Genomic DNA, 24,591 nt, shown 5'->3' with positions numbered 1-24,591 from the left:
AGGTAAAGTACATGTCAATGATAAAAAGTATGAACAAGTTCCTGGGTTGTACTGATATTTTTTTGTAGCACTAGTGATTATTGTCAATCTGTTCTTTTAGAGGGATACTCGTTCTAAAAATTAACCTTGTAAATAACATTATAAATAATAATATTTCATAGAGAATAAATGTGGCTTGGTGCATAAAAATTGCATCAACTCGTGAATTGCACTGCATAAACCACCATCTCACATTACGGACTCATTCAGACTTCCGTTTTTTCACGGACAAGAAACAAATGAGATACACTGATACCACTTGTATGAGTAAAACAGACGCTCGGCCAAAAAATCAGACCATACACTCGGATGATGGTTCATTTTTTGCAGACGTAGAAATGAGCCCTTAGAGTTATATATAGGAGAGATATTTAGGCCAGATTGTGAGGAATTATAATTATCATTCAATCTAATTATTAGCTAATCTAATTATATTTAAATCTCCTGCATGTTAGTACACGTGCCTTAAAACCCCTTCACCACCTTGGGATGTAACGTTTTTTGCATTTTTGTTTTTTGCTCCCCTTCTTCTCAGAGCCATATTTTCCCATTAATACGGCCATGTGATGGCTTGTTTGTCATGGGACAAGTTGTACTTTTGAACTACACCATTGGTTTTACTGTATAGTGTACTGGAAAATGGGAAAAAAATTACAAGCGCGGTTAAATTGCAAAAAAAGTGCAATTCAAGAGTTGTTTTTTTTAACCATGTTCACTAAATGCTAAAACTGACCAGCCATTATGATTCTGCAGGTCATTACGAGTTTGCAGATACCAAACTTGTAGAGTTTCTTTTTTATTTAAGTGGAGAAAAAGAATCCAAAGTTTGTAAAAAAAAAAAAAAAAAAATGGTGCCATTTGCAGAGACCCATAGCGTCTCCATTTTTAAGGATCTGGGGCTGAGTGAGAGCTTAGTTTTTGATACCAGATTTGGGGCAGATACGATCTTTTGATCACTTGCTATTGCATTTTATTGCAACATAAAAGTGACATAAAAATCATAATTCTGGCGTTGTATTTTTTTTCTTTGCCGTTTACCGATCTGATTAATTCTATTTATATTTTGAAAGGCCAGACATTTCTGAACGCACCGATACCAAATATGTGTTTTATTTTAATCCCTTAATGACCGGGGGATTTTCCGTTTTTTCGTGTTGGTTTTTCGCTCCCCTCCTTCCCAGAGCCATAACTTTTTTATTTTTCCGTCAATTTGGCCATGTGAGGGCTTATTTTTTGCGGGACGAGTTGTACTTTTGAAAACGACATCATTGGTTTTAGCATGTCGTGTACTAGAAAACGGGAAAAAAATTCCAAGTGCGGTGAAATTGCAGAAAAAGTGCAATCCCACACTTGTTTTTTGCTTGGCTTTTTTGCTAGGTTCACTAAATGCTAAAACTGACCTGCCATTATGATTCTCCAGGTCATTACGAGTTCATATACACCTAACATGACTAGGTTATTTTTTATCTAAGTGGTGAAAAAAAATTCCAAACTTTGCTTAAAAAAAAAAAAAAAAAAGCACCATTTTCCGATACTCGTAGCGTCTCCATTTTTCGTGATCTGGGGTCGTATGAGGGCTTATTTTTTGCGAGCCGAGCTGGCGTTTTTAATGATAGCATTTTGGTGCAGATACGTTCTTTTGATCGCCCGATATTGCATTTTAATTCAATGTCACGGCGACTAAAAAAACGTAATTCTGGCATTTCGAATTTTTTTCTCACTACACCGTTTAGCGATCAGGTTAATGCTTTTTTTTATTGATAGATCGGGCGATTCTGAACGCAGCGATACCAAATGTGTAGGTTCGATTTTTTTTTTTTTTATTTATTTTGAATGGGGCAAAAGGGGGGTGATTTAAACTTTTTATTTTATTTTATTTTTTTTTACATTTTTTTACTTTTTTTTTTTTTTTTTTACTTTTGCCATGCTTCAATAGCCTCCATGGGAGGCTGGAAGCAGGCACAGCACGATCGGCTCTGCTACATAGCAGCGATCTGATGTTCGCTGCTATGTATCAGAAATGCAGGTGTGCTGTGAGCGCCGACCACAGGGGGGCGCTCACAGCTACCAGCGATCAGTAACCATAGAGGTCTCAAGGACCTCTATGGTTACTATTCAGAAGCATCGCCAACCTCCGATCATCTGACGGGGGTCGGCGATGCGATCATTTCCGGCCGCCCGGCCGGAAGCGGTAGTTAAATGCCGCTGTCTGCGTTTGACAGCAGCATTTAACTAGTTAATAGGCGTGGGCAGATCGCGATTCTGCCCGCGCCTATTACGGGCACATGTCAGCTGTTCAAAACAGCTGACATGTCCCGGCTTTGATGCGGGCTCCCCGCCGGGGCTTCTAACCTCGGACGTACTATCCCGTCCGAGGTCAGAAAGGGGTTAAATGAGGCAAAAGGGTGGTGATTTGAACTTTCTTGATTTTTTAATTTTTTTAATATTTTTAAAAACATTTTTTTTTTTACTTTTCGCTTGCTTAAATAGACTCCTTAGGAGACTTGAAGCTTCCATCTTCTGATCTACAATTATCAAAGTCCCTATTGTTGTAGGTCCTACCAGTCCTCATGCTTAAGAACATTTTGGAGGGATAATTATAACGACAAACGCATTTACCTTGCCCACCTCTCTCCTATGTCCCTGATGTTTTCATATTTGCACTACATGGTCTGGACAGACCTGCCTCTCCTGAATGTGATTTATGGTATAGGGAAGATGAAGTTGGTGATATCTGGGTCTGCCCTTAAGTTATCCCAATATTTCTTCAAAATACTCATGATTTTATTATTTTGGTCATCATAAGTACCAATAAGTGCCTATGTGTATAAATATAAGAATCAGATTTCACTCATCTAATGGATCTAGAATTCATCTGACATATATATCTCTGTACATCTCTTGGATCTTAAATTCACCTGATGTATGAGGCATATACATATATTTTGGTCTGACCTATGAGGCTTGTTCATACACTTTCATCCAGCACTTGTATAGATGTACGTCTAAGAGTTAGGGTAACCTGGCACCGGATTTTACAACATTTGGTGCCTGAATATATATTTATTAGACTTATGCAGTCTTACCCCATTGTCTAGCCAGACAGAGTGTAGCAAAATAAGACTTTTATAGCACTTAAGCACTTTATTTGGGTGTTGGTGGTGGCTTTTTAAAGGAGGTTGTTTGAGGGCCAGGTAGTGACTGCCTACGTTGGGCGGCGGCACCACATTGAACTCTAAGGATGCCAACCTCCGCTGCGAGGATGAGCAATCAGAGATAAGACATTTCCCTATTTCCTTAGGTTATTTCCTATAGTTAATTAATTGCATTTGACTATACCGACCTGGCATTATATATATTTGCTGTCACCATCCTATTATGCATTGCATTTTTAAACGATTAAAATGAAAAGTTATTTTTAAAGGGTTTTTTCTTTTATTTAGTTTTCTTTGATTTGATATACCCTTGCTCATATTATTTAGGTTTCCTGTTCTGAATGCTATTAACATTCAGATTACCCCCATACTTGCAGATTAATAGCATTTTTTTTTACGACAGGTTCCCTTTATGTTAACTATAAAGACCAAAACAAATCCATTATACAGCTTGCTATAATTTCCATAAGCAACCCATGTGATCAATATAGCAGGATCGAGGCAGAAACCAAAATTTTGGCAGGCGTGAGGCAAGAGAATGAAGGACGCCCGAAAAAAATGTTTAATCAATATTCCTAAAATAGGAAGAGTTCGGACTAGACAATAGTAATTCGCCTTTTACTAATTACTACCTTTGTTTGCAGTCATCGGAACGTTTTTAGAATCCTATGATTTAACTTTTTCCTTTATTTAGTCTTCTTTTTTGGTGAGTAATGTCTAGCCCATCACGTCTGCCAGTGTTTCAGCTCTTTCTTTAGTGATATAGATATAATCCCGATCTCCATCTGTTACCTAGTAACTACTTATAATTTTAATAAAGCTTCTCACTGAGAAAGAGACTCCCAGGTGCAAATTTTGACCTTCTACAGTTATAATATCACACTAGCATTTTGAATGTAATAACTCGCATTCAACTTAGACTAAAGTTTTACAGATTTATATTAAATAACTTTTTTTTAACAAATTTGGGCCTTTCCACGAGTGTATGGAAGTAGATATTGAAAACTATTCAAAGTAGCTATTTTGTTAAAAAATTTGTGTCTCTAGTGGCCCTTTTCCACCTCCAAAGCAGAAGCAATTGTACGTTATGATGATCTATTGGACTGCAAGGGGCCCATATATTGTTTATGCACATGGGCCATCTTCTATATCTGTCCGACAAGGGGAAGTGGTTGTCCTCTAAGCCAGGGGTGGGGAATGTTTTTTCTGCCAAGGGCCATTTGGATATTTATACCATCCTTTGAGGGCCGTGCAAAGTTCATCCTGACTCTGGCACTGGTTTCAGGACGTAATCTTTCATTGCATGCCCTTCAACACTGCATGTGTGTGCTAACAGAGCAAGAAGAAATTAATGAGCTGGTTGTAATCAAAATACACCTCCCTGCCCAAGAATGCGGTCCCTGAGAATCTGCTTGGAGGCCTGATGAAAGGTCATCGAGGGCCGTAAATGGCCCTAGGGCTTGAGGTTCCCCACCCCTGCTTTAAGCCAATGTTCAACCCTTTGGCAAGCTTTCAAACATAACTACAGATATAACCAAACCAGAGTCTTCTTAGTCATAAAGCAAGGTTCATTAAAGGGTGGAACGTTGACAGTTATAGTGGAGGAAAGATAATTTACATACCCTTTTCCCAGGGAGCTTTGCCTGACCTGTAATACTTCCTATGCCAGCTGGTGGTCTTCACAAGAAGAAAGAGTATCCTCTAGACAATATTCGATACCATGACACTAATTGACTTTCAGTGAAATTAACAATGTGTTACTGTGATGTCCATATAACATATGGACAAGATTAATGATGGTAGACGGTATATTTTTGTATCGAATGATGTTCTATCCATTTATTGAGCCCAGTTTTTCCTTGCTCTAAATACCATGCCTACAATACACAACTATAGAATTGAATAATAAAATAGAATCTGCCTGCAGTAGCCATTTATAGTGGTTGTCTCATTTTATCAAATTAGTTGAATTGTAAAGTGCTTGTGGAAACAAGTAACTTTGCTATTTCCCTCTTAACAGAAGCCTCATTTTGCACTAGAATGAAGGGATTTTGAATTTTAGAGTTTACAGCCCAAGATTACCAGCCACCTCAGAGGTAGCCAGTTTCCTCTGCCATGAGTGTGCCCTTGGTACTGTTTATTATACAGTTTTCAAGCGCGGCATTAAAGTTGGCTTTATCCAGCCAACTTCAGTGTCCATGAGGCAAGGGAGTGATTTGCTCTCGAACACTGAAAGTGAGACAACCCCTTTAAGAGTCAGGAGGGTTAAAATGGAGTGAGATGGTTAAATAGTTGCATAGTTAATATTTCTTCTCAAAATGCATCCAAGCCTTTTTTGAAACCTTCAACAGTTTCCTACTGTGACCAGCTCCTGAGGTAGACTATTCCACAGATGAATAGCTGGCATTGTGAAGAAGCCTCGTCTCCTCTGGAGATTGAACCTTTCTTTCTCCAGATGGAGGGAGTGTTCCCTTGTATTTTGATGGGGTTTTACATGAAACAGCTTTTGATCATACTTTTTGTATGCACTTGTTCAACTTAGCTATGTCCCCCCTTAGATGTCTCTTCTTAAAACTAAATAAATCCAATTATTTTAGCCTTTTCTCATAACTGACATCTTCTATGCTTCTTATCCGTGGTGTGGCTCTTTTTTGTACTTTTTCTATCTCCAGGGTATTCTTTCTCTGAACTGGTGCGCAGAGGTGAATTGCATATTCCAGATGAGGTTGCACTAACGCTTTGTAAAGTTATCTCTCTCGCTCTACCTCTCTCTCCCCCCTAATTTTCTCTCCCTCCATCTCCTTCCTTCTCCCTCTCTGCTTCTCTCTTCTCCCTTCTTCCTCCCTCTTCCTATCTCTGCTTCTCTCTCCCTCCTCTCCCTCCTCTCCCTCTCCCTCCCCTCTTTCTCTCTCTCCCACTCTGCTTCTCTCTCATTCTTCCTCCCTCTCTCTTACTCTCCCTCTTACTCTTACTCCTCTCTCTCTCTCTCTCTCTCGCATTGCTTTTCCTTCCCTCTCCCTCGCTCTCTGCTTCTCTTTCCCTCCTTCTTCCTTCCTCTCCCTCTCTCCTTCCCTCTTTCTCCTTCTTACTCCTCTCTCTCTCCTACACGCCACCACCGACTTTCCGTGAACACTGCACTGGACTTCAGCAGAAAGTCCGTACTCTGCATTTAGACCTGAACAGTGTCTGTATTAAAGCCGAACATTTCTGTTCTGCTTTGCCCATCTCTACCCATTATTTGTATGAGCAGGAAAAAGAGAGATCTGAGATCTAAAAGTAGCTCAAACTCTATTAAAATTGCATTTTGGAATAGGTCTACTGTGAAAGTTTAGACCCAGCTATGAAATAATGGGTATACTTTAAAGGGAATCTGTCACCCCCAAAATCGAAGGTGAGCTATGCCCACCGGCGTCAGGGGCTTATCTACATTATTCTGTAATGCTGTAGATAAGCCCCTGATGTAACCTGAAAGAGGAGAAAAAGAGGATGACATCCTCTTCTTGTCTTCAAGCTGCGGCGTGAGGCATACTTTGTCTGCCATGTTGAGGTCAGAGCAAAGTACTGCAGTGCGCAGGTGCCGGGAAAGGCAGACAAAGTACGCCTGTGCCGGAGCTGCAGCGTGAAGACAAGAAGAGGACGTCATCCTTTGAAAGTGGGAGGCCCCGGACCACGACGCCCATCGGATCGGACCGCAGTGGGACCGCCCCTGGGTGAGTATAATCTAACCTCTTTTTCTCATCTTTCAGGATACATCGGGGGCTTATCTACAGCATTACAGAATGCTGTAGATAAGCCCCTGATACCTGTGGGCTTAGCTCACCTTCGATTTTGGGGGTGACCAGTTCCCTTTAAGAAGGAACCATTTGAATATATCTTCTTTGCAAGATTTACTTTCAAATCAGAAAAAGAGACGTCTTTCTTTCTTTTCATATCGTACATCTTCTTCGTGGTACTGTAGCTTTTCTCTTTAAGTGGTTACATTTAAAATGTATGAAACGGAGAAACACCAGATTGTATTTTTTTCATGTAGTGAATTTACATAACCATAAGGGATTACATATGGCATACAGCATCTATATCATTAATTTTTAATTGTTACCATCTAATCACTTGTAAAACTGAAAAGTAAAGCAAACGCTAGAGTTTCCCAACTAAAATACATAATAAATGTGCAAGAAATTATTTAATGTTCTTGAGGCACAATTTAATATTGGTCAAAAATTAATAGCATACTGCTTAATTGGGAAAAGATGGACAAAAGTTATTTACATAGGACTGATCATCACTCCTGGCATTTTGTATTTTTGCAAATAAAAATTTTCCAAATAATCGGGCATTCTTTAGTAAAACTGTGTTGTGCCTTTCCTCAGTTAATTCCCCAGGATAAATTGGGTGTTACCGTTGGTGGTGCGTTTCTGTACTGTCTTATCAGTGCTGTTTGGATAGTGTCAGTCTTCATAGGGCACACTCCCAACTGATAGCAACCAGTAGTCAATTCATACAATTACTGGAGGAAGAACAGAGTAATGGAACAACATAGTTTTTTTTTTTTTTTAGAAACCAACACTGTAGAATTGCTTGGCATATGAAATACAAGTAACTACTAAATCAGATACAACAGGAGTGGTGACAGTTCTTGAAAAAAGGAAGGTCAGCTCTCCTAAGGCCCCTTTCACACATCAGTTTTTTGCCGTCAGTCACAATCCGTTGGCTCAACGGATTGACAGATCCGTCACAGATTGTGAAAAACTGATGCGATGGATCCATTTTTTGGATGGATCTGACTAGCGGATCTGGCTAATTGGATCGGAGCATGCTCAGTTAAAAAAAATCAGAATCCGTCACCGGATTCCTTAATTTGACTAATCCGCCGCCCATAGGCTTCCATTCCAGCAAACGATGGTTTCCAGCCGCCAAACAATTTTCGATAGTTCCTGCGAACGATGGATGAAACGTGAGGCCATCCGTTGCAATCCGTCGCTAATACAAGTCTATGAGAAAAAAACAGATCCGGCGGCATCAGTCGCCGGATCCGTTTTTTTTTTCAATATTCGACAGATTGCGACTGATAGCAAAAATCTGATGTGTGAAAGGGGCCTAAGAGGTTCAGGATTCAGATTGTACAGAAGTCTTGTAGTATTCCAAGTCCTAGAGATATAATAAAAATCCAGTGAGAGATTCCTTAAAAAACAACCCATCCACTTTGCTGAAACTGTAAGTCTCTGCGTTATTTTATGCAGAGTCAAAAACTAATTAAAAAGTTTTTGATTAGTTTTTTAAAATTCGCCTATACTTAACTCTAAGGAGCTTATCCCTAAGGTGACGAATACCGTGCTCAAATGGTCAATTCAATGACCTTAAAAAATGTCTTACCAGTCCCTCGCTTCCATTGCTCGGGTTTATTTATTTGTAGAGTTGTGTCATGACACGTGACAAATCTGGGCTGATTATGGGCCTCTGAAGTGGTATAGTCACAATGGCTGGCTGCCCTATTCACATGACTGGTATGGATACCCGTCATCCTCCAGGCACACAAAAACCTCAACAGGAATCTGAGCAAGAAAACTTTGATGAATTTTCAAAGTGAGTATACTGTGATTGTTGGTGTTTAGCGAAATTTACATATTCTTTTTCATTAATATTTATATTATTATAGGTTATAGCAGACAACTGATTGGGAATGACAATCGCAGTGTATGGCTAGAACCGTAATAAATACAATCTCATTAATCTCATTAAACTTCTTTCCTCTTTGTAGTGCAGTGATGTGCACAGGAAGCCACCAGAGATCATACATAGATTTTTACATCTGCATGGCTGCTTCTTCGTGCAGTTCTTGTGGGAGACACTTCATCCCCCATTGGATTAAACAATTATTCATTTATTTATTTGCAAATTATAATTTTTAACAAAACTAACAACACAAAAAAACTACTTATAATGATGTTTGTGAACAAGGAGTACGCAAGGAGCATAAAGGTAGTCAGAAAAAATAACAATGCTTTATTAAATTACATATATATCAGTACAACATGCAAATAGTAAGAATACGATAATATAAAAAATTACAGTGTGCAAGGATGGTTAAAACAGTACATAAGTGGGCAATCCCCGGTGTGCACCGTCTATGGGGCCAGTGTGCAAGCGAATGGTTAAGGTGTACTGCTAAAGGTGCATATATGTGAATGCACCAGTACATCAACAGTGCCCAGTGGCGTGAGAAAAAGGGGATTTACATAGCAGCACTTACCAATGCAAGGCACCAGGACAGGGCACACCGGACGGAATCCACCTACGCAACCCCCATTATAATGATGTTTTCAGCTTTAAAGAGAATGTGTCATGAAGATTATACATGTGAAAATAAAAGTATGGTCATAATGACGCTGTTATGCTGATTCAATAGATACCATCAGTGAAGAAATCCGCATGGTGGTTGCTGGCTAATCATTAGAGGTTTGCCTTTTCTAAGCCTTCGGTGCATTGGGGCAGTACTATTGGTCGGAACAGTGGCTAGAGTCTTCGACTCTGCCCTGGCCCCTCGTCCTGCCTCTGGTGTATCTTCCTTAAATTTCATGCCAGCACCATCCTAGCCATGGGCGGCGCATGCGCAGATTAATATCCCAGCAGTCTTCAGGAAAATGGTGATGTGGCTGCGCATGCGCAAATTTAGATCTGGGCTCAATAACAAGCCAAGATCTCAGTCTGCACATACGCTGCTACTGGCATCATTTTACTAAAGACTGCCGGAAGGTCAATCTGCGCATGCGCCTCCAGTGGAATCATTCTACTGAAGACTGATAGGAGCTTGAGCAGAGCCACAGTCCCTCCCCACAGTCCCTCCCCCCACAGTCTCGCCCCACAGTCTCGCCCCACAGTCCCTCCCCACAGTCCCTCCCCACAGTCCCTCCCCACAGTCCCTCCCCACAGTCCCGCCCCACAGTCCCGCCCCACAGTCCCGCCCCACAGTCCCGCCCCACAGTCTCGACCCACATTCTCATCGATTAAACAACAACCAGGCTGCGGATTTCTTCACTGAAGGTATGTGTTGAATCTGTATGGTGCCATTATCGCCATACCTTTCACTTTAACATGCATAATCCCAATGACAGGTTCTCTTTAATACCTAGCATGAAGTGATTAGTATCGTAGCTATCAGGTAGTGTAGGAGTATACTAAAATGGTCTTTTAGGAGGTTTTTTTTATATTATATTGTTTTATGACTAGACTTAGATGTTATGAGGTAGTTGTTTAAATTTTTTTTGTCACTTTTTGTTCATGTTATCAAAAAAGTAAAAAAAAAATTAAGGTAAAACTTTTTTCAATAGGTCAGAATAGTCACACAAAATATTCATTGAATTTAGATTTCTGTTTTATTTATTCTTTTTGTATTTTGTTAATTGATAAAAAATAAACTATAACCATTTGTATTTTTTTCAGCATAGTTATTTTACAGCATTTTTTCATAACTTATTCTTATTTTTCACAATTCCTCTACTAAGGACTTTTATAATGACACATTTAGTAATTATTAATTAGAGGGAATCTGTCTCCAGGTTTTTACTACATCTGAGAGCATCATAATATAGGGGCAGAGACTCTGATTCCAGTGATGTATCACTTTCTGGGCTGCTTCCTGCAGTTTTGATAAAATCAGTGGTTTATTGCTGCAGATCTACCAGTTCTCTGAATACGGAGCTCTTTATAACCTCGCCCACACCACTGATTGGCAGCTTTCTGTATACACTGTGCATAGGCAGAAAGCTACCAATCAATGGTGGGGACAGAGTGATACAGAGCTCTTGAATATGGGGGACTACATATCAAGGTTTACTAGTCCTTTAATGATAATCTCATGCTGATAACTGTGATTTTATCAAAAGTACAGCAAGCATCCCAGTGTGTGAAACATTGCTGAAAATAGGGGTCTCTGTTTCAACATCATAATGCTCTCAGATTAGTTGGCAAAAATCTAGTGACAGATTCCCTTTAACTAACCTCAAATTTTTATACAGGAGTTTTCTACATTTTTATCTTTAGGTCATTTGGATTTGTTGGTTTTTTTCTTTGTACTGTGAATTGTGGCAACAATAAATTATTCTAAATCTGTATTTTTTATAATTTTACAGAGCGATTCCATTCCTCAAGATGACTTTACACCAGAATTATACAGAGTTTTCGTAAATAACCTATGTCCCCGGACGGAGATGGCTAATATATTTTCAGAATTGTAAGAAACTTTTACATTTTTCACACTTTTGAGAAACCTACATAAAAGCTGAGTTATAAAACAAATTTGTGATGATATAACCCTGTATAATGCATATATATTTCTTGAAAGTAGATATCATTACAGTTTGTCATAAAAGCATATAAAGAAGCATGCAAATTAATATATTTAATGCAAGCCATTATGTGTCTGACTAAATGTAACTTTACACAATGGACCTTCAAGGAGTTTGTACGTTCTCCCCATGTTTGCGTGGGTTTCCTCCGGGTACTCTGGTTTCCTCCCACATTCCAAAGACATACTGATAGGGAATCTAGATTGTGAGCCCCATCGGGGATAGCGACGATGATGTCTGTAAAGTTCTGTGGAACAAGATGGTGCTATATAAGCAAAGCATAATAAATAAAAAAAAAAATAATACAAAACAGCAAGAATTGCCATGATCCAAATGCCAGTTCATTTTAGAGTGACAAATGTCAGCGTCTTATCAGGCACAATGAGGAGAATCACAGCCACTGCTAGCCAGGCTGTAGTATTGTATACTATTATAAGATGGCTATTTGTATAGAGGGTCCCCCTCGATTTTGAGAGTCAGAGGTTAAAGGGGCAATAACATAAAGAAGCTTTTAGTTTTGTGACCATGAAACTCAAGCAGATCTTTTACCAGATTTTACAAAACAAATTGCGGCATTACATCACAATGGTTGTATTATATTTTATACTATGTATTTATATTTTTAAAGTTTTTCTGCCTGATATTAAAACTAGCATTTTATGTTTAGCTCAAAATCTAATCCTTTTCCCAATATTTGCATTGGCGCATGTGGGTGTATGGGGTGAATTCAGTAGATGCCAGCTGGGTTTCACAATTTGCATCTTTTCATTATAGCAGAGAGCGAAGCTAGCGCCGATTGCTGTTGTTTAACCATTTAGATGCTGCTGTCAAACTCCAACAGCGGCAATAAAATGGATTGGCCGCGGATGCGTGCAGGCACTGGCACCCATCGGCTCCCCCGTGACGTAATCATTGGATTTTGATTAGTAGCCATGGCAGACAGGGCCTAGTGAAGGCTTTTGGAGCTGCCTTCTTAATTTCGCTGTGAAGTCAAGCCCCTGTTTGGGCTTTACAGGACAACATAAATTTCACTATGTACTAAAATATTGTAGCATTGAACAATCTACGAATGGCAAGTTCATGTGTCCTATAGCAACAAAAAAGTAAAGCAAAAAAAAGAACATTTAAAATAAACTTAAATAGTGAAATCTCCTTCTTGCTCATTTTAAAAAATAAAAAAGAAAACACTAAAAACACAAAAAACACATTTGTTACTGCCATGTCCACAAAAGATAAGTCTATCAAAATAAAGCCATCAGCTTGCCACTCAGAAAAGAAGCCTTCACACAGCTCTATCAGCAAAAAAATGTAAAAGTTACAGGTTTCAGAAAATGGCGACACAGGTCATTTGTACCTCAAAATTAATGAAGTAAAAACTAAATAATTGCAGAATTTCCTTTTTCAACACACCTAGGGGGCGAGGCATGAAAGTGTTTTACACCAAAAAATTGGCATAAAACCCTATGAATAGTGTGATGACACAGAAGATGACACAGAAGGGGTCAGCTGGCCCGAGACACGTTGACTAGGGGCCTGGGCTCATCACACTGAATGCCCGCTCTCCTTTCCCATGGGCATAATACTACTCAGACAACACAAGGTGAGGGTAAAATAGGTGGTAATATTTTATTGAACCGCAAGACAACAAAATGTAGAACAGTCCCAGCAAAATACCCAAAATGGTTCAAAATTACAGAGTCATAATAATAATAATCTTTATTTTTAAATAGTGCTAACATATTCCGCAGCGCTTTACAGTTTGCACACATTATCATCGCTGTACCCGTTGGGGCTCACAATCTTTAGTTCCCTATCAGTATGTCTTTGGAGTGTGGGAGGAAACTGGAGAACCTGGAGGAAACCCACGCAAATATGGGGAGAACATACAAACTCCTTGCAGATGTTGTCCTTGGTGGGATTTGAACCTAGGACTCCAGTGCTGCAAGGCTGCTGTGCTAACCACTGAGCCACCATGCCGCACTGTGCGAGTCTCATGCTTCCACTGGCTCACTGGCATTAGAGCAGCTGTGTCTCCAGAGCTTCCAGGGCCGATTACCCTCTCCTATGACACCCACAGAGAGGAGGTAGCGACAAGCTTAGGAATCTTAACAGTCCATTGAGGCACGTTGCCAGGTGACACACAACCTGACTTCTCCGAACTTCTGCATGGAGTCAGGTGACCATTGGCTCTCAATCCTTGCTTTCTGGCAAGACAATGACCCAGAAAATACAGCCGAGGCAACAAAGGAGTGGCTCAAAAAGAAGCACATTAAGGTCATGGAGTGGCCTAGCCAGTCTCCAGACTTTAATCCCATAGAAAACTTATGGAAGGAGTTGAAGCTCTGAGTTGACAAGCGACAGCCTCAAAATCTTAATGATTTAGAGATGATCTGCAAAGAGGAGTGGACCAAGATTCCTCCTGGCGTGCGCATACCTCATCATCAACTACAGAAAACGTCTGACAGCTGTGCTTGCCAACAAGGGTTTTGCCACCAAGTATTAAGTCTTGTTTGCCAGAGGGATCAAATACTTATTTCTCACTGCAAAATGCAAATAAATTTATGTAATTTATACAATGTGATTTTCTGGATTTTATTTGTGATAGTCTATCTCTCAATGTTAAAAGTAACCTACCCTTAAAATTATAGACTGTTCATGTCTTTGCCAGCGGGCAAGCTTACAAAATCTGCAAAGGATCAAATAATTATTTCCTTCACTGTATATTATTCTCTGAAATGCTGGAGCATTTCAGAGAATAATATACTTGGCTGCAATCGTGCAGCCGGGCCGCGATTCATGCTACCCGTGGTTTGGGCAGCAAGGAGTACCCGACAGGTTCCCTTTAACTAATGTTTGTATATCTGCCATATAATATCCCTGCTGGTTTGCTGAGTTTGGATTTGTAATGTCCCATACAAGTTTCATATCACACTTGTATAATTAGGAGTGAATTATCCTGCAGAGCCTTCTCCTCTCTGGCATTCAGCCTGTACCCTGAGTAAAGTGTATTATGCTAATTATTATTATTCCCTACTATTTCCAGTTATATATTCGCTTACTTTGCTGTTTTTCAGTGGCACAAAAAGTAAATCATACCTCAGTGTTGACCAGATGACAGAATTCATTAACTCCAAGCAGCGGGATCCACGGCTAAATGAAATTCTGTATCCACCACTAAAACAGGAACAAGTCCAGCTCCTAATTGAGAAATATGAGCCTAACAGCAGCCTGGCATCTAAAGGTGAGAGCATTATATGTCAGCAGATAGCGCACAGATGTACAGTATGTGATCCTGCAGATACCAGCAGGAAACACTGTGCGTCCAAGGTGCTGGGAATCACTAACAACCCAGGATTTTGTGTGTAGACTTGTATGCAGTGTCGGACTGGGGTGCCAAGGGCCTTCCAGTAACATCACCTACACGCAAATATGACTTTACCCTCAATCCCAAATTTCTATAGAATAACCTGGGTATATTGTTAAATGAATAAGATGCTGCCTTTGTCTGTATATAGTGAATCAAGTGTATTTTTCCAGGTACTGCTCATATAAGAGACTGGTGGACCACTTTTGAATGGGGGCCCCCCAGATGATTCTCCTGTTCTCCTGTGGGCCAGTCCGAGCCTAGTTGTATATGATTAGGTATACAAAAGGTATACAAAGAGGAAAGGCGGACATACAGCAAAGCATAAGATGCGAACCCATTTGGTGATGTGGGACAGGACGGGTAGGGAAGGCATGATTTCGACCAGGGGTGCACATTTTTTGGTCCAAAGACCACAATGTCATATTGAACCAATCCCAAGGGTGGCAATGAAAATTAAAAGGGGTGTTACGTTCTGTGACATTTGCAGTATATAGAAAGTATACACCATTCATTTATATTAGGGGGAATTTCTGCTTACAGGAGTCCTAACTTCAGCAATCAGCACTCTTATGGTACGGTCACACAGAGTTTTTTTTCACAAGGATTTAGAAAAAAATTCTGCGCCAAAATAAACGTAAGAAAAAACACTTTAAATGCTCTTCGATTAAGCTTCATTTTAAAGCTGCAGCTTTTTCACGTTATTTCGAGCATTTACCATTAAAATCAATAGGAAGCATTTTTTTGCATACAGTTTACAGTAAAATCCACTTCTAAATCTTTGTCAAGACTGTGTGAATATATCCTAATGAGAAAAAAGTCATAAACACACATGGCTTTTGTTAAGGGTTTTGTGCTTACTGCCTAATGTTTCAGAACTGCCATAAACTACGAGCACAGACATGGAGGCCATTCACATACTACTTTGGGGAGTGCATAACGGACTGAGACCCCCTACACCTGGTGTATGAGGCATCCAGAGACGTCTACACAGGGCACCATAAGTACGTGCCAGTCCCTTCTCCTGCGCTGCTGACACTTCTCTATATGTGGCTGATTTCATAGAGCTAACCTGTCAGACAAGCATTTTTCTCTCTGTGCACTTTTTCTGTGCACCACAGAACACTGGGACTGGAAGTTACAGTGACTCTCCGCCGCCTGCGCAGAACAAAATTGAATTCAGTGCCCTCAGAAGGGCGAGACAGTTCAAAGGAGCGATGGCAGGCAGAGTGCACAGGCACATAGTGAAGAGACTGGAGGAGCAAGCTAGTATAATGAAGAGTCTCTTCCGGGCAGCGTACGCTCCATAGACTGGATGAAATAATTAACATAAAGCAATAAAAGCGATAAAAGATGACTTTTTACAGAACAAGGCATCATCCATGAGCCATACAGGTATGACTAGTTTCCGCTGTCTAAAACCTTTATTGCCCCTGACCGAAACGCGCGTCAGGGTGGAGGCATACTGGTGTCTATATCCCACAAGGTATATACACATCTCTCGATATTTTGTTGCATATTTATGCTATTTGGCACTATTTCACCTGTATCTTCAATACTTGTTATTAGTCTTTGTTTGACAAAGTTAATTGTACCCATACATTTTCTTTCATAGTCTGTCATTCTTACAATTGGGTCCTTTGCATTACATTGCATTTTATATTAATGATCAGAATGAGAAGAATATTTATACTGTGATACGATACATGGTACCAGTTCAATATTTATACAGTATATTCAATTTTCAATGTTTATATGTGTATATATATATATATAGAACAAAACAGGAACAGCATCAATATTACTGCAATAGTGGTGCAAAGCTTTCCAAATCAGGGGTCCAAAGCCTTCAATTATAGAAGTAAAAAAGGGAAAACGGCACACAAAAAATAGAAAAAAGTGGGCTTTTAATGCCTGAACGTGTGTGCTGTTTTCCTTTTTTTACAATATATATATATATATATATATATATATATATATATATATATATATACACACACACACAGTATGTTTTTGCACAGTGGCACTTTATATTTTGTATATATCTTTTTATGTACTGGTATTCTACGCAGTGACACATCTTGAACTAACCCATTTGTATTATAACCTTATTTAACACTACATATACATACAGTGGTATTATTATATTTACGACAGGCCCTTCAAGAATTTTTGAGAAATATATTTTTGTATTTATTTGTATACATTTTTTCTGTCCCTAATATGTATGTGTCCCCTATTTTGCTAGTTGTAGTTTCGATACCTTGATTAAATTATCATTTAATAAAAATATTTTCTCGCTTTCTCTGGTCACTATATCTCGTTTTTTTTTTTCCTCTTTTTTTTTTTTGTCCATATTTACCGAGGACCATGTAACGTCTATAGTCCGACACTTACACAAATGTAGTATCTTTCTTTCAGTGTTACATAACCCATACCCCTATTGAATATCTGAATATTATATGTATTATTATTTAATATTCACATTTGTGTATGATAGTCTTGTCTTTTTCCTTCTTCGTAATAACCCGTGTGCCCGTATTAATAGCTCAAATGGGGTAACAGATTCCCTTTAATTATAAGATAGTAAGGTGCGAGTAATAAGCGAGAGATAGTCTATTCTGCTTTTCTTAGTAAATGTGAATCAGTAGAAGCCATATATTTCTGTTCTCCAATAAACAGATCAGGATTTTTTTCTGATTATTTTTAGTATATTTTTAGGTCTAACGTAGATTTCGCCTTAACCATAGCCCATTTAGTAAAGTCCCCTTACTGTGTGCAAATTGCATCCTATGGCTTGTGTATACCTCCCAGCACGTTGGCATATTAAAGTCTTCTTCTGCATGAATAGCACAAAAAAATAAATCTCACTAATATGTTGTTGGAAACACATAGAAGAAGGAAGAAGTCGTCATTTAGTTTGGATTAAAGGATTACTCTGAGGTTATTACAAGGTTTCATTATCATAATAACTTTGCAATTTACTAATATATGCTTTATCTGAATGATTTGTGAAGTCACTTGCCCCTCCATCCTCCGCCATCCTGTGGGTGGGATCGTCATCCAGATAGGACAAAAGGCTCAATGAGGAGCACCCATCACTAGGAAAGAAAATGGGACACAATTTCAATAAAGATCATATTAGTACAAAAGTTACAACTATTGTGCTACTTTTAAAGAAGCATTAAAAGCTATGCCCACTTTTAACATAGAATAAAATATTTGTTTAATGTGTTACTGGTTATCTCTAGTTAAAAAAATTGCGCTAAGTTTCAGTCTTCAATCTTCATTCCTTCATTCATTTTCAGACCCCTTGGTATGCAGTTTGCAGAGTGATCTCAGTTTCAGATATTTCTCTTGTGGGAAAGTCACACCCAGTAATACAGGCTGGATATGAGGTCTGCGTATCCAAAATTATGAAGGCTTCCTACCCCAACCAGTTGTATTTATTTCATCTTCACGTGCTTCTTTCCTTTCTATATCCTGTTTTCTCTGATACTTTTCCTCTCTCCAATGTATGGAAATACCTGTATAGAACTTCCTATCCCACCCTGCTGCTTACTCAGAACAATGGGAGGGGGAAAGCAGATATTGTTGTTCAACCTTAATGACCGCCAATACGTCTTTTAACTGACCTGAGATATAAGAGAATAGCCTCCCCATACAGGTAACAATCCAGCAGCTGTCGGCTGTACACTATAGCTGACAACTTGCTGCATCAGCCACGATCAGTGTTTGCACCGTCCAAATCTGTTTAACCCCTTAGATGCTGCTGTCAATACTGACTACATCATTATAAATGGTTAACAGAGTGTGAGGGCTTCTTCTCTATCCAAATTGGTGCCCTCAGATCATGATTTTGTGGTCCTGATATTTGCGATGGCAATTCATGACCATATAGCGGCCTTAGAGTCTGCCGGCTGTAGTAACCTGTTCAGAAGTTAGAGACACTTAGGTGGTAAAAATACACATTTTCATTTCTGCCATGCCACTTTGCATTAATTCCTGTAAAGCTCCTGAAGGGTTAATAAACTACCTGACAACAGTTCTCAATATGTCAGGGGGTGCTGTTTTTAAAATGGTATCACATTTGGGGGTTTCCCAATATATGAGACCCCTAAAGTCACTTCAAACATGGATAAGTCCTTAAAAAAATAAATTTTGTAAATTTCCTTGAAAATATGAAAAATTGATGCTACATTTTTTAAACCTCGTAAAATGCTAACAAAATAAAATAAAATTTTACAAATGGTGCTGATGTAAAGCCGACATGTGGGAAATGTTATTTATTAATGGTTTGCTGTGGTATGACCATCTTGATTTAAGAGATAATCATTCAAATTTAGAAAAGTGCTAATTTGTTAACATTTTTCTAAAGTTTTTCATACTTTTTATAAATAAACACAAAACATATTGGCCTAAATTTACCATTATCATAAAGTATAATGTGTCATGAAAAAACAATCCCAAATCACTGGGCGTTGCAGAGTTATTACAACATAAAGTGACACTGGTCAGATTTCAAAAATTTGGCTCCGTCACTAAGGGGTTAAACCAGCAGAATGAGCTCTGTAAGATTTGTATCCATTTTGCAGAGCAGTCAATTAGATAAAGAACTAATAAACACTATTTAGCAGCAAAATGGTAGAAAATGCTTAATACAAATTATTGAGATAATTGCTTAATTTTGTATTTAGAAAGAAAATGAAGAGTAAGAAATACAATTCTGTGCTAAGGTGTAAATATCCTTTACATGTGTTCTACAGTACCCCAGGGTGTCATAAAACTCTGGTGGGGAGGCATGAGAAATTGAAATGACATACATATGGTTAGTTGCATATCCACTGCCGCAGGGTTTAGCATACATTAACATACTTCACTTTAATGCCATATGAGAAATAACGTTTAAAACAACAAATATCATGAGCAGAACTCACAACTCCTATTGTGCCCAATAAGAAAATCTGATCCTGAATAACGAGGTCATTAAAATCCGTGAAATGTAGAGATTTAAACACTGAGATTTAAAGAGGTTATCTACTACTTTTACATTAATGACCTATTCATAGGATAGGTCATCAATGTCTGATTGGTTGAGGTCCAACACGCGGCTACCACTGCTGATCAGCTGTTATCGGTGTCGGCGGCAGCTGCCGGCAGGAAGTACTCACTTATCGAGCTGCTCCATCTACTTGTAGTGGCCTGGGCTCCGTACTGCACATCCGCCGCTCAGCAAGTGAATACTTACTGCTGCCGACAACGATAACTGCTGATCGGCAGAGTTGACGGTGGTTGTACCCTGACTGATCAGACATTGATGACCCATCCTATAGATAGCTCATCAATTGATCTGACCTAAGGATAGGTCATCAATGTAAAAGTAGTTGACAACCTCTTTATGTTCTATATAAAATTCCAAATATACCTTAGTGAGGTGACATCATATACATCTACGTGATCTATATCACCTATCTTTGAAATCCAATGGCTGCAGTGCCTTACCTGGATATATTTCTTTGCTTCTCCTTCACCTAGCATCTCTACTCACCAAAGGATATGATCTCTAATTGAGTCCTATTGTAATATGGCAAGAGGACAGGAGAAGGTCAGGACTTAGATGGCTATGGAGTCATAGCTTTGGGTGATCCATGCAATTTACCTTACCTTGATTAGAGAACAGCAGGATGGTCAAGGTAACTAAAAAGGACAGCAGGATGGTCAGTGTAAGTCGAGAAGGACAGAAGGATAATCAAACTAACTAAAGAGGACAACAAGATGGTCAGTATAGCTAGAGAGTGCAGAAGGATGATCAAGGTAACTAAAGAGGACAGCAGGGTGGTCAGTGTAACTCGAGAAGAACAGAAGGTTGGCAAGTCAACTAAGGGAGTATACCATGATGGTCAGTGTAACTAGAAAGGAGAGAAGGATGGCCAAGGTAACTAAAGAGGACAACAGGATGGTCAAGGCAACTAAAGAGGACACCACGATGGTCAGTGTAACTAGAGAGGAGAGAAGGATGACCAAGGTAACTAAAGAGGAGAGCAGAATGGCCAAGGCAACTAAATAGGACAACAGGATGGTCAAGGCATCTAAAGAAGCGAGCAGGATAGTCAAGACAACTTAAGATGATAGCAGAATGGTCAAGTCACTTAAAGGGGAACTTGGCCACCCTACTGTTCTTGGATAAAGTTACCTTCCTTTAATATGGTACAACAAATAAGGGATTAGTATTAGACGTGTTACGTGTTACATGCCTGATTACGTAGTGACAATAATATGTACACCACGGATTAGTATTAGGCCTACACGTGTTACATCCCTGCTTAGGTAGTGACAATAATATATACACTGTGTGGTAACGTAGACTTTTGTATTTAAGCTTAGATAAGTATTATGTACCTTCTTTTTAATTCCAATTTCCATTTTCTGATAGACAGTATCCACCCTGTGATGCTCTCCGTGTTACTCTGTGAACTTTAAAGCATGAAGAGCACCACACTGGTGTGAGCGACGAAACCCAGGGGATATAGTCTGATGAAAAGCACCATTAGACAGGGTTTGACATCTCACATAGATCTGTGGTGTTTGTCAGTATTCCCAATTCTACTCCTGATTCAGCCTATTTCCCATTGGATTGCACTGTCAAGTTACAATGAACTGTTCTGAGAAAGGATTGTGAGCATTAAGCCGGCGCCTAGGGAGTTTAGCAAGAGTCGGCTTGAATGTTAAATGTAAAATGTTATGCAGAGGAAAAGAAAAGTTGTATTTGAGAATAAAGTATTTTAGTCCTGCTGTTGTGCAGAACAAAAGTACAAGTTCTGTAGATGTTACATGTCATCTTGATGAATTTTAATGCACTTTAAATGGGAAAATGTCATCCTTTTTACAAGTTCTAGCACATAGATGATAATCAGGTTTTTTTTTTGAGCCATGTAATGAAAGCCAAGTTTTATAAAACTAAATTTTCTGCCTTAAAGTGATTATTAAAATATGAACCTGCACAAACGAACGACACACACCAGATCATTGTCACAATATCATATAATGTCACAGAACTGTGTTCTGAACTGCTATTCTAGGTTGCAATGTATCAATCTGTGACCTTGCAGGATAAAATGAGCCGTATACCCATATTTTATAAGCATGGAAGTAATTACTGACCATATTAGGCTGTGTTCACATCTAACTTGGAAGTTCTGTCTCAGGTCGGGCCAAAAAAAATAAGACAAGATAACACTGTATTCTGTGCTGTTTTGTCCAGTAAAATGCCAAAAATCATGAGGGAATCCAGACTGGCCACAATGTATTCGCTTTGCATGATCGCTGTTGTGATCTATTTCAGATTAATTTTCCTAATTTGGATCAGACCCCACAGCAAGATGAAATTACAGTAACTTCTTTGTAGTATGTAACTACTGCTATCCCCAATAGGAAAAATCAGATATGCTGAAATTTGTGACTCGTGCATTATAGGTGGTATTCATTTTGATATCTGATCAAGCTGTATCCTTAAAAGATACGGACACCTCCTGCGGCATTTTATTTTCCTTAAAAGGGGTTGCCCAGTAAAAACAAGATATCTCCAATCCACAGGAGAGGTGATAACTTTACAGATCAGTGGGTGTCCCCCCAATGCGATCTGCATCTGTCTGCAGATTGGGGAATTTGTATCTCCAACAGGAAATTTTTATATCCATTATAAAAGGGAGCGGCACATCAGGCGCCCAATAACCGTTACATTCATTCTCCATGAGACTGCGGGAAAAGGCTGAATGCGTCGCTCAGCAGCCCCATAATAAATTAATGGAAGCCAGGTCGAGAATGTGCCGCTCCACTCTAAGGCCACGGTCACACGTTCAGGATTTTACCTCAGTATTTTACCTCAGTATTTGTAAGCCAAAGCCAGGAGTGGGTGATAAATCCAGAAGTGGTGCATATGTTTCTATTATACTTTTCCTCTATTTGTTCCACTCCTGGTTTTGGCTTACAAATACTGAGGTAAAATACTGACCAAATACTGCTAGTGTGAACGTGGCCTTAATAAAGGTTCCTCATTCTGCTGAACCGTGCGGGTCCCAGCCCCCTACTGATTAACAAGTTATCACTTAATCTATGTATAGGTGACAGCTTGTTTTCATAGAACAACTACTTTAAATGCATGTATTTTTAACTACCAACAAATTCACAATTGAATTTCATTAAATTTTTTGCAGTTTTCCTCAGATTTGCACTGTCTATTGCTGGCTACAGAATGAGTTAAATGAAATTTCATCAGTGAGCTCTGTCTGACAAGAGAGTATATCACTACCTTCACTTGAGCTGTTCTCAGCTGATTTATAGCCACAATGTTCACCTCAACTTTCTTGTGGTCAAAAATCAGCTGAGGAAAGTTCAGAAGAATGAAGACAAGAATTATTAACTCTCCCGCCACAATAATCCTTTTCCTGATCGTGAGCACCCAGCCTAAGATGTGGGAAATTACAAAATGCTTCTAAAACAAGCAACTTAGCAATTGTTAGTAAAAATTTTCTTGATTCTCAAAAACAGAGGGATATTTAATTTCATTAATTATTTGGTCTTTGCCTAGGTTACCGACCAACGCTGCTATCTGAGATGGCTGGTCTCCTAAGCAAGGAGTGCAGCACATACAAGCTTTTTTCTGTAAATGAGCGGGTCACTTCACATGACCCTGCTCCATGGTTCAGGTTAATAGTCACTGGCCATAGACAAAGCTTGGCTTAGGATTAGCAGACGTTATCTATATGGTGTGCCGTGTACAGATGATGTCTCACCCACCAAGCCAACCCTGGGATCCTGGAGGGTATGGAAATTAATACAGCTCCTGTCTATGCCCAGAGATGACTGACCTGAACCATTGACCTATTTTATTTATTTTCTTTATTTGAAACAAAATGTTTTCCCACAATTATTTGCTTTTTCCTCTTGATTGTATATATATTTATGTTGTTCTATTGTGTGACCAGGATTTGATACTCATTAGTGGTTGGGACATGTAATTTCCTTGGATCAATGCCTCCTTTAGAAGTTGTTTCATATACTCCATTGTATCATAGCCGGAGGAAGAAATCAGATCAAAGTTTTTTCCACACCTTCTCATCCTTGTCTTCCTCATGATAGCGTGGACCACAGTTTTTAATCTCATTTTTTGCCTCGTAATTGTTCATCTCTACTTGAAACAATTGTTCTTCCAACTCGCCAGGTACCTGGATGCAACCATCAGTGATGCTGCTCTCCTTCGATGCTGCAGAGGCAAAGCTGCGTCTTTGCAGCATCGGAAAGGAGAAAGTTTGGTTAGAGGGAGGCCGATGAGTAGAGAGTTGCCGTAGTAGAAAAGGTCGGATTCCGAAGAATCTGGGAACCTGTCACCAGTTTTTAGCTTATAAACTATGCCCATCACCTTTAACATCATAAGAATGAGTACCCTGCAACCCCTTTATATCTTTAGATGTGCATCTGCAAGCCCATAGTCTCGCGCCTGGGCAGTGGAATCAGAGAGCTGTGCAGGACCGCCTCACTGTGCCCTATTAAACAGCCAGTGATTCCACTGCGTAGCCGTGAGACTTTGGGCACTGCGTGTTGATTCGATATAGGGAATAAAGAAAAGTTCTGTGTCAAATCTACCTATCTCCAAGACAGTGAGCGTGCTGCTTGGGAGTTATGGTTGAAC

General features: G+C 39.3%; 1 protein-coding gene across 1 annotated transcript in view; it reads left to right on the top strand.

Annotated features, from left to right (window-relative positions):
• Positions 1–24,591, top strand: part of PLCB1 (phospholipase C beta 1) — an 865,647-nt gene that overhangs the window by 532,222 nt on the left and 308,834 nt on the right. Inside the window, exons 8-9 of the mRNA XM_069768815.1 lie at positions 11,324–11,424; positions 14,614–14,780. Of these exons, the coding sequence (XP_069624916.1) occupies positions 11,324–11,424; positions 14,614–14,780 (268 nt within the window). The remainder of the gene's footprint in view (positions 1–11,323; positions 11,425–14,613; positions 14,781–24,591) is intronic.

The sequence above is a fragment of the Ranitomeya imitator genome, chromosome 5 (assembly GCF_032444005.1).
Source record: "Ranitomeya imitator isolate aRanImi1 chromosome 5, aRanImi1.pri, whole genome shotgun sequence".
NCBI classification, from domain to species: domain Eukaryota; kingdom Metazoa; phylum Chordata; class Amphibia; order Anura; family Dendrobatidae; genus Ranitomeya; species Ranitomeya imitator.
This window is presented reverse-complemented; position numbering and strand designations above follow the sequence as displayed.